Source organism: Dendronephthya gigantea, unplaced genomic scaffold (assembly GCF_004324835.1).
Source record: "Dendronephthya gigantea isolate DGI-Jeju-01 unplaced genomic scaffold, DenGig_1.0 000038F, whole genome shotgun sequence".
In the NCBI taxonomy this organism is placed as follows: domain Eukaryota; kingdom Metazoa; phylum Cnidaria; class Anthozoa; order Malacalcyonacea; family Nephtheidae; genus Dendronephthya; species Dendronephthya gigantea.
Window position 1 is genome coordinate 32,545 of NW_021163048.1, and position 17,064 is coordinate 49,608.

The window sequence follows — 17,064 nt, forward strand, 5'->3', positions numbered from 1 at the left end:
GAATTTCGAGTCATGCATGTATATACACATGCAGAATATGGGAATCAACAAAAGAAAGTTAGCGATGTGATTCAGTTTTACTGGAAAGAATAATGAAGCACGATTTACGCGAGAAAACCAGCTTTAGACTAAGTCTATTAAGACTGGTTATATACGAGTCGCGTTTCTGCATGTTAACTTATTTTTTTCTTGATCGATGTGCGAGCTCATCACACGAGTTCTGCAGAACTCCAGCCTCCAGGTGCAATGATATTTATCAGGGAACAATGCTTGTATAAAATTAGAGTTGGCAAAGTTGTTGTCGCCTTTGATTTTTGTTTGCATGATATCTAATATATATGGTTTACAAGACCAAAGACTTAAAGAAAATGCGAAGTGCTACTCTGTTCATTTTTTCTTTCAAAAGCAAACGTCAATACCCTCAAGTCTAAAGGTGAAAGAACGTGAATACCCTCAAGTCTAAAGGTGAAAGAACAGCAGTTGCCAGGTAAAAATTCCTGTTTTACAGAATTTCACGAATAAAGAAAGTGTGTTTTATCACTCCGAGTTTTCATATATGGTCACAAAAAGTTATAAGCGTAATATAACAATTGGCATTCATTTACGTGAAGATTTTCCCTGGAATAAGCCGTAGAAGTGTTTTGTACACGGCATAGGGTATAGACTATAGATGCAACTTCGCAAGGTTTTCTAGATATGCCTAATTTTTTTGCAAATATTCAGCAAGTGAACGGTGTTTATTATAGAGATTAGTTGGGGCGAATTCCCTATCTAGTATATAGATCAGTGCCAGTAAGGTGAACCCTTACGAGGCTTTCCGTGACCATTATTTTTGACACAGCAGCTTGAAAGAAGCGTTTTTGTATCCTCCCGTAGGCGATTTCTGTTTCCCTCATTAAGGAACGTTTAAATGAGCGATTTTTACTGTGATTTTCTTCTTTGATAGATGTGAACGAGAGCCGGGATAAGCTACGGCATCTATACTCCTTGTATAGACATGTTATATCTTCCAAATTATCCATATTAGGTAAATCAGCATATTAGCAAACGAACGTCAACTGCACCGATTCATAAATATCATTTAGAGCCGTCACTATCAGTATCACTATATACATCTGACACTAATGAAATTTTTGAACTAGTAATTTTTGAGTGGCAACCATCTTCTGACCCAACATCTGGAGATGCAGTTAGCATCGTACCACATTTCATGGGCTTTTCGTCTTTGCTAAGTCTTGGTATGGACGCTCTGTCTAAAATTGAACCTTCTGGAATCTGATGGTTCGTTTGGAGACCTGAAGATTCTTTATTTCTACACTCGCCTGGGTTTGTTGTATTTTCAAGGTTTATTTTTGATTCATAATCAACGTCTAAACTTGCACAAGTTGTCCTGTCCAAATCTTGCAGCGTCTCAGTCTTCGAGCATTCCTTTTTTTCGTTCGATTTCCTTCTTATACCAAAATCTTCACTATTTCTCGTAAAAATTGTAGTTCGCGCACCAGGTAACATCATTTTCTGTCTTTTCTCGAGCAAATGAAAACGATTAATTGTTTTTTCAGACGTTTCCGAAAATATCGGTCTGCTTTTTATTTGAAGTCGTCTTTTTCGTTTGTCTTCCTCGTAACCTAAAAAAGAGAGATTACGCAATAGACCTTTCTCATCATGAAGTAAAGCGCGGGAGTTTTGGCTCGGTAGTTTTGCGGAGCCAATCAAAGTTCGTGTAACATCAGACTTCCCATATGTGACGTCATTATGAGAAAGGTATATATCATTCAGTTAAAGTGGAGAGCTACGTTAGAAGACTTTACTATTCGGAACCCTTCGAAAAATATTTCTTTACTATGGGAGTAATGCTTTATTGTCACTCTTTCCAAGAAGCTAACAATACTTTATCGCAGAAACATTGAATAATTCTCTCACTTCCTGTGTGAAATCTTATTTTCTTTGCAAGTTTGATATCTTCGGGGACTTCATTAACCAAATCAAGATCCAATCCTCCTTTATCTTTGATTTCCTGATCTTTCTCTTCTTTTTGTAAAATCACTTTCTTCTCCTGTCGAAATTTCTTTCTAAGCATTTGATTTAGTCCAAAGTCATCTTTCCATTGTGTCTGCATATCCTATGAGGCAAGAAAACACTGTTCCAGAATAACACCCATCTTGTGGTATGATGGTTAAAGATGAAGTATCTCTGACCTGCTTGTGTTGTGTTACATGGGGACTGTTTAACTCATGTTCTATTATGTACACATATTTACTTTTTTATGTTTAGCTGGATCCAAATAAAACGGTTGATAAGCATGAAAAGCATTAGATTATTATTTAGTACCTTGATTTGAACCAGTCCTGGAATCGCAGCTTTTGATTTCCTTTTATCTTTTTCACCATGTTCCAGTTTGAACATTGCATCATCAATCAATTTTTGTTTCTCAGCATGATCTAATTTTGCAATATATTTTCAATATAGAAGGCAACTTTCATTTAAAGACTTCTGGACGTATGTACTATAGTTTACAATCAACCAAATGGCTAGTAACAGGTGAGGTTACCTGTGGCTATAACGTTCTCTGCAGCAACTGGGTCCCAGCGCTCTTCTTTTCTTCTTGCTCCGGTCACAATTGTGTACTCACAGTTCTGCAAGTTGCAGTAACAAAGAAATAGCAGCATCATCTTCCTGGGACCAGTTTTGCCAATGCATCAACCAAATTCTATGTGTAATTACTATGGCTACACAGCTAAAAACTGTGGGCTGGAATGCCATACCTTAGGATCAGTTTCCATTTCAATGTAGTTATCACAGAGATGACATTTCATCCTAAATCTGTAGATTGGAGTTGTATAATAATTTCCAACTTTCTTTTTTTCTGCATTGTACCGGACACCTTAAGAAGAGAGGTTATGTCTATAAATAAATGACTCACAAGATGTGAAAACACAGTGTAAATAACCAAATGGAGGTCCTACTTTGAAAGAGTTTGTCGAACCTTAGCTGTTTTTACTTTAGTCACATACGGCTTGGGGCAATAGTCCTACCCATTCCAACTAGTGTGACAATAGTCCTACCCATTCCAATATGATTTCCACATCCACCACACCAAATATTGTATGGCATTTCAAATCTAGAGTGTTAAAATAATGCATTTTGATAATGAAATATAGAAGATACACATGACCTCAGAAACAGGTAAACAATAAACAATTAAAATAAAATAAAAAGTTGAGGTAGTGTGCATCAGTGCTGAAGAAATGCATCTTGCACAGAGCTGCATTATGCTGTGTATCCGTGCTAAGCTGTGGTGTGCGGCCGTCAGTGCTGAGCTACCCATGCTAACCTGATAACCAAAATTCCTTGAGAAAGTTTTTTTGCTCTTTCACGGAGAGGATGTTGGCCAACATGTTTGTTGACAGAACCCTGAAAATATTCAACTTAAATGTTAATTATTGTTTATTCATTTTACACAAGAGATTACATTTTTTTAAAATAGTTTTTTTATTATATCTATATTGCAAACCATATCACCTTGGTTGGATCCCAATCAGGAGGATAATACTTGTTAACTGCTTTTCGTTCTGCCTGTTGATAGAGAAAATCATTATCCCCAGCAAAAGAAAAAAACAAATAAAATGGTTCAAAATCTTTCGAACAATTGTAGTGATGCAGTATTAAGCATGCTTACTGCTTGTAGAATTTACAATGTATTTCATTTAAATACGCTGGAAAATAAATCAATCATGTGAAATACATGTGGATATTCTGATAGGCAATGAGTTTAAATGACCATATCAAGATTGAAGATGACAAGTCATAATTTTACTGTAACGAAATCACTGTATTTTAATCTAGATGGGCTGATAGACGACGCAAATATTTGGCAATAAATGTAACAGCTTTACAACAATACTCTTGCTAATAATATACATACCATTTTATTAACAATATTATCTTTCACAACTTTCTTATTTTTATTTTTATTTTTATTTTTGTCAACCTTTTCAGTCTTCTCTTGCTAATGCTGACAGTACTTTATATAAGACAAATAAAATGGCTATATAATAGAAGTTCTATTTCTGTTCGGCGTCGACCATGGTGACGCCTGACGGCCCCCCTCCCCCTGAAATATTTGTCCTTCACTCCTTTAAACTCATATCCACCTTTCTATAAATTTCAGTTTACTGATTCAATTTCGAAAATATTTGGTTGTGCAATTCCCGACGACAGGTTGGTGGCCAACCGCCGTAAACGTGACGCAGGTTTTACAATACGCATTTGCAGCAATTTAATAGTAGAGGTTGATCTTCATCCTACTTTGTGCATTGCCCGCTACAAAAAATATTGCGAGACCTGACGCAATTTTCCTGCAACTTGTATCGCAACAGTCATAGCCAGTCATTGCGAGACAACTCAGTGAAGTTGAAAGAAAAATTGGATGGTGGTGGAAAAAAGCAAGCGCATGGAGTTAGCAAGGTACATCCCTCATAACCCGAAATATATTGCGGAAACTGACCTATTATACTCTACCAGACTACGACCATTTAGTAGTAGTAAACCTACAAATTATTTACGAGGCAAGTTGTCAAAATTACAAAATACATAGGATCGATACATTACAGTCTAGAGACCCTCTTTACAATCACTCTCCAGAATGTAAATGGAAATACAAAAGTTGCTGTAATTCAATTTATTTATTTAAAATAATGTAGAAAATCGCACTTTATTTGTGCTTTATTACAACTTTTAGGCATAAAGACGCTGTTACACTAGGCAATTGTTTGTGCAACTTACAATGCAATTCTACGTTTGAAACATCTCCAGGTCTAAAAAGTTGGCAAATACAACATTACATGCAGTCTTTTTGATGGTATTCTGTGGCTCTGCTGACTTAACATTTCGAGTACTCTTACTAATTACATAACATCTCTCAAAATTACAATTGCATTGCAAGTTGCAAACAAAATTGCATAGTGTAACAGTGCCTTAAATTAAATACACCCACGACCATAAGTAACCGAATTAAATATATTTTGATATTTTGAACCGATTCTATTGTTCTGAGAACGCTTTAATTAAGTGCAATTACTTACAGACCAACTTACAGACCAGTAGCCGAAAATTTAGTCTTATAATTATGCTCATTATTTTTACAGAAACATTTTGAAATGAATTATTATTATAAAAATATTCTCTGTCCCATTTCTATACTGCATTCAAATCAAGCATCTTGAAAACTTCAGCACTCGGAAATTAGCAAGGTCCCAAAACATTGTTACTGGATACATGTAAAATAATGCGAGAAGAAAACTCAAAACTCGTAGGCATAAAAAAACAGGAACCATTTCTAATAAATTATTTCACTTACTGTTAAGATAGCGTAATTTGTAGTGTTTGACCAGCTGTTACTACCAGCACGGTTTCCACGGATTTCGCGAATGATTTCACAAGAGCGTCGGGAAAACTCAGGATTATTTTATCCTTTTCCTAAAATATACGATATGAGGTATATTGTGAAAATGAAAAATGCATGATCATATTTCTTTTGATAGTATGTAGTAGTGCATTTCGAAATGGAATGGAATGGAATTTCCAAATGAAGCGCGCTAGTTTTGAATTTTGAAGGGACACGGTGATCGGTGATCCTTAGTGGGTTTGTGTGTATTACGGTGAATGGTGCTACTGTGTTTCGAGGGATTTTCTCCGAGGACCCCGGTTCCTCTCGAAATAACCCCCTATAGGAATTAGACACTACAAATAATTAACAGCCAACATAAAACCGTTTCTATATCACTAGAGACGAAAAACTTGTCAGTCGTGAATCCGGCAGCAGACGAGTTTTCTCGTCTTTTCCAAATCTCTTTTGAAACCTTTCAAGGACAAAAGTTGCTTTAACCGCACAAAACCAATTAAATAAATAATAGGCGGGTTTTCGTCCCTAAATTCAAAAGACGAACTCTTATAATCGAGACTGGTAAGAACCCATGCAGTTAGTATAAGGGAGGTGGAGTAAATAAAGCGCTCGCTAAACCTAAAGCAAGCTGCTTATACGCTAACCTTAGTAAGAGTTGTCTTGATTTCTTTGCCATCAATTTCTGCTTTGGCTGATGTGAAGTTCATAACAAGTCCCAGTGTTACAATGTCAACCTCTCCAAACAAGACAGAAAGCTGCAAGCAAATATAGATAAAAAATACTTATACTTATTTTTGTTAAAAAAGCGCGGTGTAGACTTGGCTTCTTAAATATTTATGATCTATGTATAATTACCTGAACATCTGCAGTATTGCTGATTGTCTGACTATATGTTCCCCAACCAGACCCAACAATAAAGAAACTTTTGAACTTATCTTGATTGCATATTGGAGCAAAGTTGAGTCTTAGTGCTTTTTCACCAATAGCAAGAATGTCCCATGTCTAAATAACGAAGAACAAAAACAGTCACAAACAGTCAAAGACTTTTAGCCCTTGGGGCTGCGCAAAGAAAAAAATATAAACAATTCCAGTCGCGTATTTTTGTTTATGAATTTCCAAAACTAAGTTGTGATTTCAGGAGTACAACGATGATTCAGTAGTATGAAACTAAACTATACCTACCATTCCTGCACCGATTTCAAAATAGAGAAATGCCGCCATTGCTCGAGCATAGTGATCACCACATTCGATTTCATTCCAAGGACTTCGTCTTGTTCCATCATATTTCTCACGACATTCTTCGACAACTGAAATAAAATTACACCACATCCTGAAAACTATCTTCCTTAAAGACAGATAAAAATTATAGTGACAACAAAAATAAAAGAATACATAACTATATACGAAAAGAGTTCAGGAATTCCAGCAATGCAATGTCAGAGCCTCAACATAGCGACACACGACATCACAAACTAGTAAACTCACCCTGAAAACCAGTAGCATTGAAGTTTTCATAGAGCAACAATCCTGCAAACGAATGCTCCATTCCAGACCATGCACCCTGAGATAGAAAACAATAAATTTATTTTATAAAGCCACGAAGTGACTGTAACACTCCGCCTTTATCGATAAAATAACTTAGATTCCGCCTTTTTATTTCACTTCTACTGTTTCGAGCATCGAAACGTCAACTTTTTTCAAGACAACACCAACCTATAGATGAGGATTTCTGTATGCTGGACATTACTGGTGACACAGACTTTGAACACATAAAATTATACTTTGATAAATTTCAAAATTTTAGGCAAATCGGCAACGGGGGATCAAAGGAAAAATCCTAATTTTCGTAAATTTTTTGAAATTTCAAAATTCGGTTGAAAATACGTCGAAATACTTCAGAATTAAGCACAATTGCATTCTTTCATGAAAGCAATACATTTGAAGTCACACAGTTGTGTGTTATAACACAAGCAAAGGCAATAAAATATGATTGATTACTGTAGTAATTAGGCCGACTGATTTTTGAACAGCGAAGTTTCCTGGAGAGCAAAAGTAGATTATTACAGCCTGCATGGCTATTTACCTCAAGACTGTACATCAAGGGCACCTTGGGAATTTCCTCGCCAGCTTTAACATCCCAATACGCCATGTGAAGTCCTTTATCGCGGGCATCAAAATATTGTCTTGGCAACTGTACTGTTAAAAAATGGCAAATATGTATAGGTCTCCACAAAGGATATTTCATTTTTGTTCTTATTATAAGACAGAATGTCTAGATCCTGGTCAAGCGGGAGTATAATTAAAGAAGTATATTATTATTAGACATAACTTACCAAAGTCAAAAGAGTCAACGTGGTTTCGTTTAAACACCCAGCTTAAATGGGACTGTATGTGGTCTCGAGGAAGCAGAGGACCAAGGCCAAGGGAATAAGCCCACCATTGACCGAGCAGCGCATCAACAAATGTAGCTATAAACATAGAGAGATGAAAGTTCAAAATGGAATTATCATTAGAATTCATATCATGATTAGAATGTACGTGTATTTTAACTCCTAAAGGGAAGAAGATTTATGTTTTGACCTAATGAATGATTTACTTTATTTTACTTTTGTCAAATTACGTACAGCTACAACAGTTATACTCACCACAACCCAGTGATTCTTCTGGATGTGACTGGGGGGTAACCTAAAAATTCAAACACGCCAAGATTGGATGAAATTTTATATGAGAGAAACTATATGTTTTATATACTTTGTTTAGCAAAACGGCGAAATTGGGACAAGCCCTATGATATACAAACTAAGTGAATCTTCGCGTCCTCGACCTTACAAACGTGTCTAGCCCGATAGAAGTGCATGCACTTTCCACGTGGTCATTTTGAGAAACAGATCTAACACACATGTCTTATCACATCAAAGCATATACACTGTGTAATAAATTACCTGCGTGTACCACTTTCCATTTGAGAAGCAATATTGATCAAGATTGTTGGAACCAATCTGGAAGCGCTGATGATAAATTTGAGCAAGGTCCTGGGAATAATTGTACAGTAATATAATAAATAATATTGAAAATATAGAGTATAGCATTCAGATTGTCTACTACATGTATACTCCCTAATATTTCAAATGTTATCTATTTTTGGAATTCACCAGTGATAAAATAGTTCAGGATACCGGTTTGTGATAAGGGTATAGGTCAAGTCTTTTTAATATTTTTTCATTGCCCTTTAGGATCTGATGATTGCCATAGTGAAACGCCAAGCGCGCAAAGGATCACTGTCGTGATATTCACTATAGCTATAATTATTTTGAAGATTATAATCTATAATGCCCTTGTGCGTGCAATCGCGCGAATAATAATATGTAAAATGGAGAGTATACTCACATCTTCGCCCATCAATTTTGCCATCTCCTCTGCGGCCCTTGAATAAAAAATATGAATAGTGAATAGTGTATTATATCCCCATATACTGCAGCAGGGTTTCAAATGGCCTGCATATCCTGTCTGAATGCAAAGAAGATGATACCTTAATGCACACAGGTACAAACATCCAATGAATGTATCTATTCCATAAGTTCCACGATCATAAGTGCATGGTTGGGCGCCAGTTAACAGACCTGAAGGTTAAACCATTCCAATCCGTAAGTTAACTGGTTAAGTTCAGCCAGTGCTCCTTAGTCTACTGATTTACCTTGTTTTTTGCTGTCCAATTTATTCATATAGCGCTCCATCATTGCTTTGATTTTTGGCCAGACTTTGTCAACGAAATCTTGAGGAGCAATTTGACGAATCTAGAAAATTTTTACTATTTTAGTGCCAAAACTGCACGAAAGATTTTTTTATTACGTCTTTATTGAATGTCTAGAATTAGTTTGGCAAATTTACGCAGGAGGGTGTGCCTGCATGGGTCAGTCTTTCCTATCTTTTTAACAAAACGTTGAGGTGGTTGAGTGCAGTCAAAATGAAATTGTTGGGACAAATTCATCATGGATGGAAGTTATTCTTCATTTCAAAACCACAATATCCCTTAGCATATAGTATCACAGTATCAAAAGTTTATAGTATCCCTTAATAGCGTCCATGTCGTATTGCTAAGAAGACTTCCTAACTCAAACCTTTCCCCAAAAGAGCGGATTAAAGTTAAAATCTCTGAACCTACAGGGAGGCTTCCAAGAATACGTATGAATCGTTTACCTCACGGTAAGTCTTCAGGACAGTTCCCAGATCCCCATCAAGACAAATTCTGGTTGATGATAAATCAACAGGGTCATCTTTATTACACCAGTCCCAGTCCTCCCACTCCCGCTTGACTAACAAAGGCATTGTTGTACGGCTATGAAAGAAAAGACAAATCATGCTGAGGTTTGGTGAAGCATAGCACTCCAGTGTCAACAGTAGACAGTCAAACGCAAGAATCGAAAGACATGCAAATTGACAGTTAATTGTGGTCTTTCTTAGAGTTTCCAGTTCATTGAACCTTGAACTGTTGAAGCCACTGTTCAAATTTTGGGATTACATACCTGGAAAAAGCTACTAACCTGGGCATGATAGCGTTTGGCGCAATATTGTAAAGAAGATCGATGTTTCTCATTCTTCGTTCAAGGTCAGGAAAACATCTGCATGAATAAAAATTCTTACTTAGTTAATGTGCCATAAATTTCAAACTCACCAAATTCTGACCATTTTTATTCACCTAAAATATCATTATTAATAATGAATCTACAGTGAAATTATACTTGCAGATTAATCATCTCGTAGTAAGTTAATACATGCGTTCGTGAGTTTTCCAGGACAAATTTAATGCAACAAACTTCCCATGAAGGGTTTTTATCCGCTACCTGCGGACGCAGTGTTAAAAATATAAAATCTATACCTTGAAAGAGCCATTTCATAATTCAAGACATGAGTGCAGTTCATTGGGCAACAACCTGGTAAATGTTCACAATAAAACTCACTTAGAACGGAATGTTCTACAAAAAACAACGACAAAATGTTTTTCAGAAATACGAATAGTTTCCTTACCTTGGTTAGGATGACAACCTAGAAAACACAAAAACTGTTAGCTAAAGCACCCGTGAAGAGATTTGTAATCCTGTACAGTTTTATTGACAGTACTCAAGCGTCCCTATTGTTGACTTCCCTGTGTGAAAATCTACTAAACTATTGTAAATCTTTACATGAAGAAATACGGACCGACTAAACTGGTAAATAATAGATTTATTTTTTTAATTACCCGCCCCCCGTGCGTACGGCCTCATACGGACTGCTTGCGTAGCCAATCAGATTGCAGGAAACGCAAAAATATGAATTCGGACCGCAAGAAAAAAAATAAATATAATTATTCAAAGTGCAAATGACTGACCTTCAAAACAGTACAAATAGGAATCCTCTAACCACATGAATGTCGGAGTTCTGATGATATCATAAAATAATATTTATATCAATGTTTACAGATATGTTTTAAATCGCCTTGTACAATGACGTCACTTGTATCTACCTCGGTACAGAAACTCGTCCCGCTGCACTGTCAATTAATTGCCATGGTAATGACGATTCAAACATCGCGTCACGAAACTGTCGCGTCATTGTTGTGAAACTTCCAATGTTTTGACCAGTGTGCGATATGACCTACGTGCGATTAGAAAAATAATCTTAAACACCGTAAAGTTCTATTATTCTAAAACGATGAATAAATCCTTCTCTGAAAAATTATAAACAGAACATCGAAAAAACTGCACCTCTTTTACATTTGGCCACAGCTTGTTGTAGTAATTCCCCAAATAATAAAAACTTTTTGAATCAGTTACAGGTCCCCATTCACCCCACTTGCAATATCTGAAGAAAATATGAAATACACTTGGGCAAAAAACTAAAGTAAGGTTAAATCTCTATCATATACGAATCGAAATACACTGTACTCCGAACACTCCGTTAAATGATATGAAAAAAAGACAAAACAACCTAAATACCTGTACGGAAAATGCCATGATAAAAGAAAGGTGAAAGTCTATACAAAATAATGCAGTTAAATTGTCAGTTGTCACTTAATCCCCTATAAAAGATTCCAGTATGGTATATTGGTTTAGTATCATTTCTCCCGAGGACATTTCGGAGGACATTTCCCGAGAAAAGATCGATGACCATCATAAAAGTACAGATACTGTACCTCGCTTGCCCCTGCTTGAATTTCTCTGCGACAACTAAGTGCTCCAATCCATGTTTTTAATTTCTATAAAATGGATATCCATTTGGTGAGTTTCGATCAATACTACAGGTCGAATGCGAAGTGGTCAACAACATTCATCAATTTCTTCATAAATCTTGCTGAAGTCAGCTGTACACTTCATGCGGTTAGAGATAATATTCCTACATATTTTATATATGGGAATAATTTTTCTGTATTTTTCCATAAACACGTTGACTGTGCAAAAGGTTTGAGCGACTACTACCACAAGCCATAGACAATAGTTGTTCGCTGGAAAGTTCAGAGAGAAAGAAAGAGAAAAAGAACAACTCAAACAATGCGATATGACATAAGTATCTTACGTCAGATGGTCCATTTTGCCCTTGTCCTCCTGACAGTCCAGTTGGTGACGTGAAATCCTCCCACATTCCCTTCACATCAGTAAATTGCAACAGACACGACTTGACATCCTCATCTTTATGGAACACTAAGTATTATAAGAAACACGTTGCAGTGACACTGTATAGATAAGCTTTGAACTCTACCATGGAATTGAAAAAACTGCTGCTCTTTATGGAATCCATCGTTAACCTGTGACAATTAACTAACTATAGGTGGACAGAGAACATCTTTGATAACAAAGATCACCTGCAGAATTACTGATCTCAATGCATAAGCTTTGCCTGGCATTTGATGCACTACTGCCTGGGAGTCTCGTGCAATTATAAGCTTATTAATCCTCCAACGGGTGACAATTTCTCTGCTCCCTGTTTCTTGAATATCATACCCCATACGAAACCTCACAGGACTGAAGAATAGATTATTCCATCCTAATCATCCTAAACAGTTGTTCACTGACCTCCGATAGATAATTCTCCATTCGTACTACGTTTATCATCCATTTCAATGTTGTTCATGTAAATACCATAGTACCCACTAAAGAGATAAAAAGCGAGGATATCCTCAAAATGGATACACTGGTCTTAAAGTTGAGTGTGTTTTACAGGTAAGATAACAGCAGAGCATGCATGCTTCTACACTTTCAAATGGCAAAAAGCAAAGTGCTTTTTGTTTACTAATCTTTTTCTTGACAGATCTTTGCTTATAGATTGTGTAATACCAACTACCTTATTTCTTTATATTCAGGAACCTCAGCGGCATTTATGTTTCCTCCATATGAGTACAGAGTGTTTTGATTCCCGCCAGGAGTGTTAGGCATATTATCTACAAGATGAAGTACACAACATTTGATAAAGTATATTCCGTTTATCGTATATGTGTTTTAGCATAGGTAGTGTGATGCTGGATGGGGCTGCTATGATTTAGTAGCCCGAATTTCTACGTTTGCAACCATCTATCTCCACTAATTAGTGGGTTCTCCATTTTACAGTTGACATTCCCAAACCTTCCTCATCCCAAACCTTGCTGAGCACATCTGTTTTATATAATCATTCAGCAAGTGAATGCCTCAATATGCAAACTAAAGCTCTGTTAAATACACGAAGGTACGAACATACTCCATGGATGTACATGTGAACAGATGTAAAATAAAACATGCAGACAAATACAAACCAGTTTCAATGGTTGACAGACCATCCCAGCCAATGAAATTCAAAAGTGAAGTCAACATTGTTACCTGATGAACAATATAATCAGGAGAAAATATGAAGAATCATATTGCGAACAGATCTACTTATCTACAGTATCAGGGAGTGTTTTTATTGGACATAAAAGTTTTCTTAACTCAGACAGAGTGCGAATCCAAATAATAAAGCGTTTTAATTGAAGAGTTTTCATCTTCAATTACTACATTAAATAAAGCAAACTGATGGATTATCAATAATCAACGAATATTTGCAATAATTTGCTTACCTTCACTGGCTTATCAGACGGATTGGTGACAGTGTAGTTGAAAATGATCATCGGTATAGCGCTGTCATTTGCATTCAATGGAATACAAGGATTGAATGCTTCAAGATGAACCTGGACAGGAACCTCAGTGCTTGTTACGTCAACTAGAAATAACGTAATCATATATTTTGTTTTAAAATACATTATCATTCAGTCGTATTCAGAGGTTAGACATTTTTAAAAAATCGTTAATCGTTAGTTAATTATTACGATAAGTTAACACACAAAATGTTAATTTTGCGTAACTATATACAGTTTCTATAATTTCCATACAAAACAAAATTCTTTTCAATTCAAACGTTTCGAAACAACCGTTATAGTGAAACCTACAGTACGTGTAGTGGGTGTATTCCAGGTGAAAGAGTAATTTCATTGTTCACCTTCAGCAATCGGATATTTAGCTGTCACTTCAATTGTTTTTACACCAGGAAGTGTTTTCAGGAGCTCCTTGGACGCCTCTGGTACAACTACAATGTCAAAAAAATGAATGTGAAACACTTGGTTACTGTTTTAGATTCGTGTATACTGACTTAAACTAACTTCGTATAAAGCATCCAGACGATCACGTTTTTTAACAAAATGTTTAGTAATATTTCGTAGGAAGATCAACTAGTGCACATGTGTTCATGCATAGGCTTGGCAGGTCCCAGTGCATGCAAGTGTGGGGTCATGATTTACCAACAAGATTCATGCACTTAAGAATCTCACAAGTCTATCACTGGTCGCCGTTAAATCTCTATCATTCCTAAACCGCGACTTCCGCTGTGGAACCTAACAATCCATGCAGTCGGCTGTGATTTGTAAATCAGAGTAGGTTAAGATAAAAAGATTTTCAAACTAAGGATAATTATGTTATAGTGCTAAACATTCGTAAAGTCATTCATAAGCTTGTGAGCATACTGTGTGAACTCCTGATCAGACTTACTATGATCTTGCACAATAGGTGCAGGATGAAAACCAGATTCATCGTACCACATGTTTGATTGAAGAACTACAGAGTTTGCAGCATTGGTAGATTCATCCTCAACTCTGTTTATAAAAAGTGTTTGGATTAATAATTGATGGGAATTTTTCATAGGGATACACAGAGTGCAATGTACATAACCTTGATCAAATTAATCATTATCAATCATAATTATCCAGGTCTTCGATCGGTACATGTAGGGAACAGTATTCCCAATTCCTGAAATCACATCACTAGCTAGTGATAATACCACTACTACCACTACCGTAATATAATACGTACTTGATTGCAAAGAAGGAGTTAGGTACATGAGCGAGGTGACAAACTTCATTGACTACTTGCCATTCACGCAATCCACCATCTCCTGCTAGGGCAATACTTCCACCTCCTATACAAATTAGACCAAAAGATAGTGAATTTAAATTTTTATTTCATAGTGAATTTAAATTATTATTTCAATCACATGTTCAAATTATTGGAAATAATGAACCCAGTGATATTATAATGAACCTTTAATGATAGAACAAAAATATTTGAACAAAAATTAGTACACTGCAACTTGCTTGTGTATCAGGTAAAAAATCCTTAGGTAGTGCTTTTCCTACACAAATGAGAAAGTTACCTATTGGTCCAAGTGGAAGAGTAACAGCTCTAAGTGCCTCGTCAGCATATTTGTAGGAAGAACTTTGGGGATTCACTCTGTTATTGTACAATGAAAGAATATAAATTTTAAACTAAAGACTGTCTCCTGTGTCAAATAAATCTCACAATTTCTTGTTAAATTAAGGAATCATTTTTCACACTGTCATCAACATATTCATATACAACATAATCACTCACTTTCTTTCTGGAACAGGTCCATCAATAATCTGATTATCAGGCATAGGTCTCTCATAACAACACCAAGGGTCACTAGAGAAGGTGAAGGTATATATTATATACAGTCTGGAATCACTGTTTCAGTGCATTTGTGAAATATGCCAAAACAAAAAAGGCAAACATACCGGAAGCAGCAGTCAGGTTTGATATTTGCTGATTGTTCTGCAACACTATCAGTGGAAACTGCTTCGATGTGTAATATCAACTCATCTCTCGACCTTGTACTACAAGCTGCTATTGCCTCTTTCCATTCATCTTCAGTACACCCCTAATTTAAATATTTACAAGGCAATTAGTACAATGCAATGGTGATTATGGACAGAATTTTGGGGCAAGCTGGTGTGGGTGCATATTCATACACCCTGCAAATTAAATCCTGCACCTCATTTAAACAAATTTTAAATCCATCCAGATATTCTCCTCAAGAAAAGAGACAGTAAAAAAGTCATTATAAAAACTGCAGCACTCTAATATTGGCTAAGATTCCAAAATCTAAAAAGCTAAAGATTAATGAATGGAAATGATCAAAATGATATGTTGTATTTTAGTTCATTTTCCAATAATTGTAGAGAAATGGTTAGTATTTACTATAGAAGTTGAATTTACTTGTAGAACTATAGATAAATCTTTAGACCAGTAAGAATTAGTTTTAGCCCTGTGATTGAGAAACTCAAATCAAAAACAATCAGAACAAACTGCTTCCAAAAGTTTATTGACTGGACTGCCGAATGTGGATTGTGTTATACAATGAAACATTATGGTATTAAGCAGAAGTGGTAAAACTTTGAATAACTTCTCAACTGGCTAGCAACTAAAAGATCCCAACTAAAGGCTTTCATTTTTCACTTTCTCTCTAAATGTCAAGAATTATAATCAAGTCAAAAATCTTACAGAAATGTAGTCAGCATCTTCATCCAAGTATTGGAATGCAAGTGATTTGGTGAAGGAATTGTTTACTTTTTCTTTGATTAGTCCACATACATCAGACCAACTAAATGTAGTTAGAAAGTATATAAGAGAGATGCATGAAGCCTGCTACTTGTGAGAAGTGTACTTCGCATTCCTTCTGCAACCCCCTTTGCATGGCCAGTTCTGCTAGGTTGTCTACAGCACTTTCCTACCGCATTGGAGAGTTTAAAAACCAGCCCCTGTTATTTGAATTAACATCTAAATAGTTTCACCTCGAACACTATATTAAAGCTACATTACTTGTATTACAATATATAAAACGTGTTACATTTATTGCTAAAAAACTGCGACACAGTCATATGACAGAACCATCCTCATTCAGACCTCAGAGATATGAAATATAAATAAATATGACGTTCATTGCCATTGGTTCATATCTACGTTTTTACCTTAATTCACAACCAAAACGTACCTTGTGTCATCCTGAACATTAAGTGAAATATTTTGATTGGTTTCCAACACATTCAAAGGATTCACATGAACATATATGCGAAGCTTTTGACTCATGTTTGTTTTGCTTCAAGAATATTCCACTGAAATAAATATCATCATAACATATGAGTATAATACGATACCTGAACCTTCCCACGATCCATCCCACCCTGATCCCACGACATTTTAACATTTAGTTCCTCTGTGATCTCACGATCTTCGGTATCCATTCATGACCCTCAATTCCTGCAATGACAGCCTTTACAAAAACTTTCTAGTAATAAAAATTTAGAAACGAATACAAAATTATATGTAGATATT

At 35.9% G+C, this 17,064-nt stretch overlaps 2 protein-coding genes across 2 annotated transcripts; both read right to left on the minus strand.

Annotated features, from left to right (window-relative positions):
- Positions 1-652: 652 nt before the first annotated feature.
- Positions 653-3,994, minus strand: LOC114526333 (coiled-coil domain-containing protein 130-like). The gene is made up of 9 exons (XM_028547916.1): positions 3,923-3,994; positions 3,520-3,573; positions 3,332-3,411; positions 3,063-3,118; positions 2,763-2,881; positions 2,549-2,633; positions 2,329-2,438; positions 1,921-2,119; positions 653-1,625 (listed from the first exon to the last, which is right to left on the minus strand). Exons 1-9 carry the CDS (start codon positions 3,923-3,925, stop codon positions 1,078-1,080), a joined length of 1,254 nt encoding a protein of 417 aa, XP_028403717.1. The 5' UTR covers positions 3,926-3,994; the 3' UTR covers positions 653-1,077.
- A 691-nt stretch (positions 3,995-4,685) lies between these two features.
- On the minus strand, positions 4,686-16,895 carry LOC114526285. Its single transcript, XM_028547840.1, has 35 exons — positions 16,724-16,895; positions 16,234-16,333; positions 15,468-15,610; positions 15,304-15,375; positions 15,086-15,162; positions 14,746-14,851; positions 14,425-14,528; positions 13,880-13,966; positions 13,461-13,603; positions 13,161-13,224; positions 12,716-12,812; positions 12,448-12,524; positions 11,951-12,075; positions 11,571-11,633; positions 11,374-11,411; positions 11,143-11,239; positions 10,902-11,032; positions 10,767-10,816; positions 10,427-10,444; positions 10,278-10,332; positions 9,943-10,020; positions 9,599-9,737; positions 9,096-9,195; positions 8,931-9,021; positions 8,789-8,825; positions 8,344-8,433; positions 8,047-8,086; positions 7,735-7,869; positions 7,485-7,597; positions 6,887-6,962; positions 6,584-6,708; positions 6,257-6,403; positions 6,046-6,156; positions 5,357-5,475; positions 4,686-5,266 (listed from the first exon to the last, which is right to left on the minus strand). The coding sequence occupies exons 1-34, from the start codon at positions 16,816-16,818 to the stop codon at positions 5,359-5,361; spliced, it is 3,141 nt and encodes a 1,046-aa protein (XP_028403641.1). The 5' UTR covers positions 16,819-16,895; the 3' UTR covers positions 4,686-5,266; positions 5,357-5,358.
- Between the last annotated feature and the right edge of the window lie 169 nt (positions 16,896-17,064).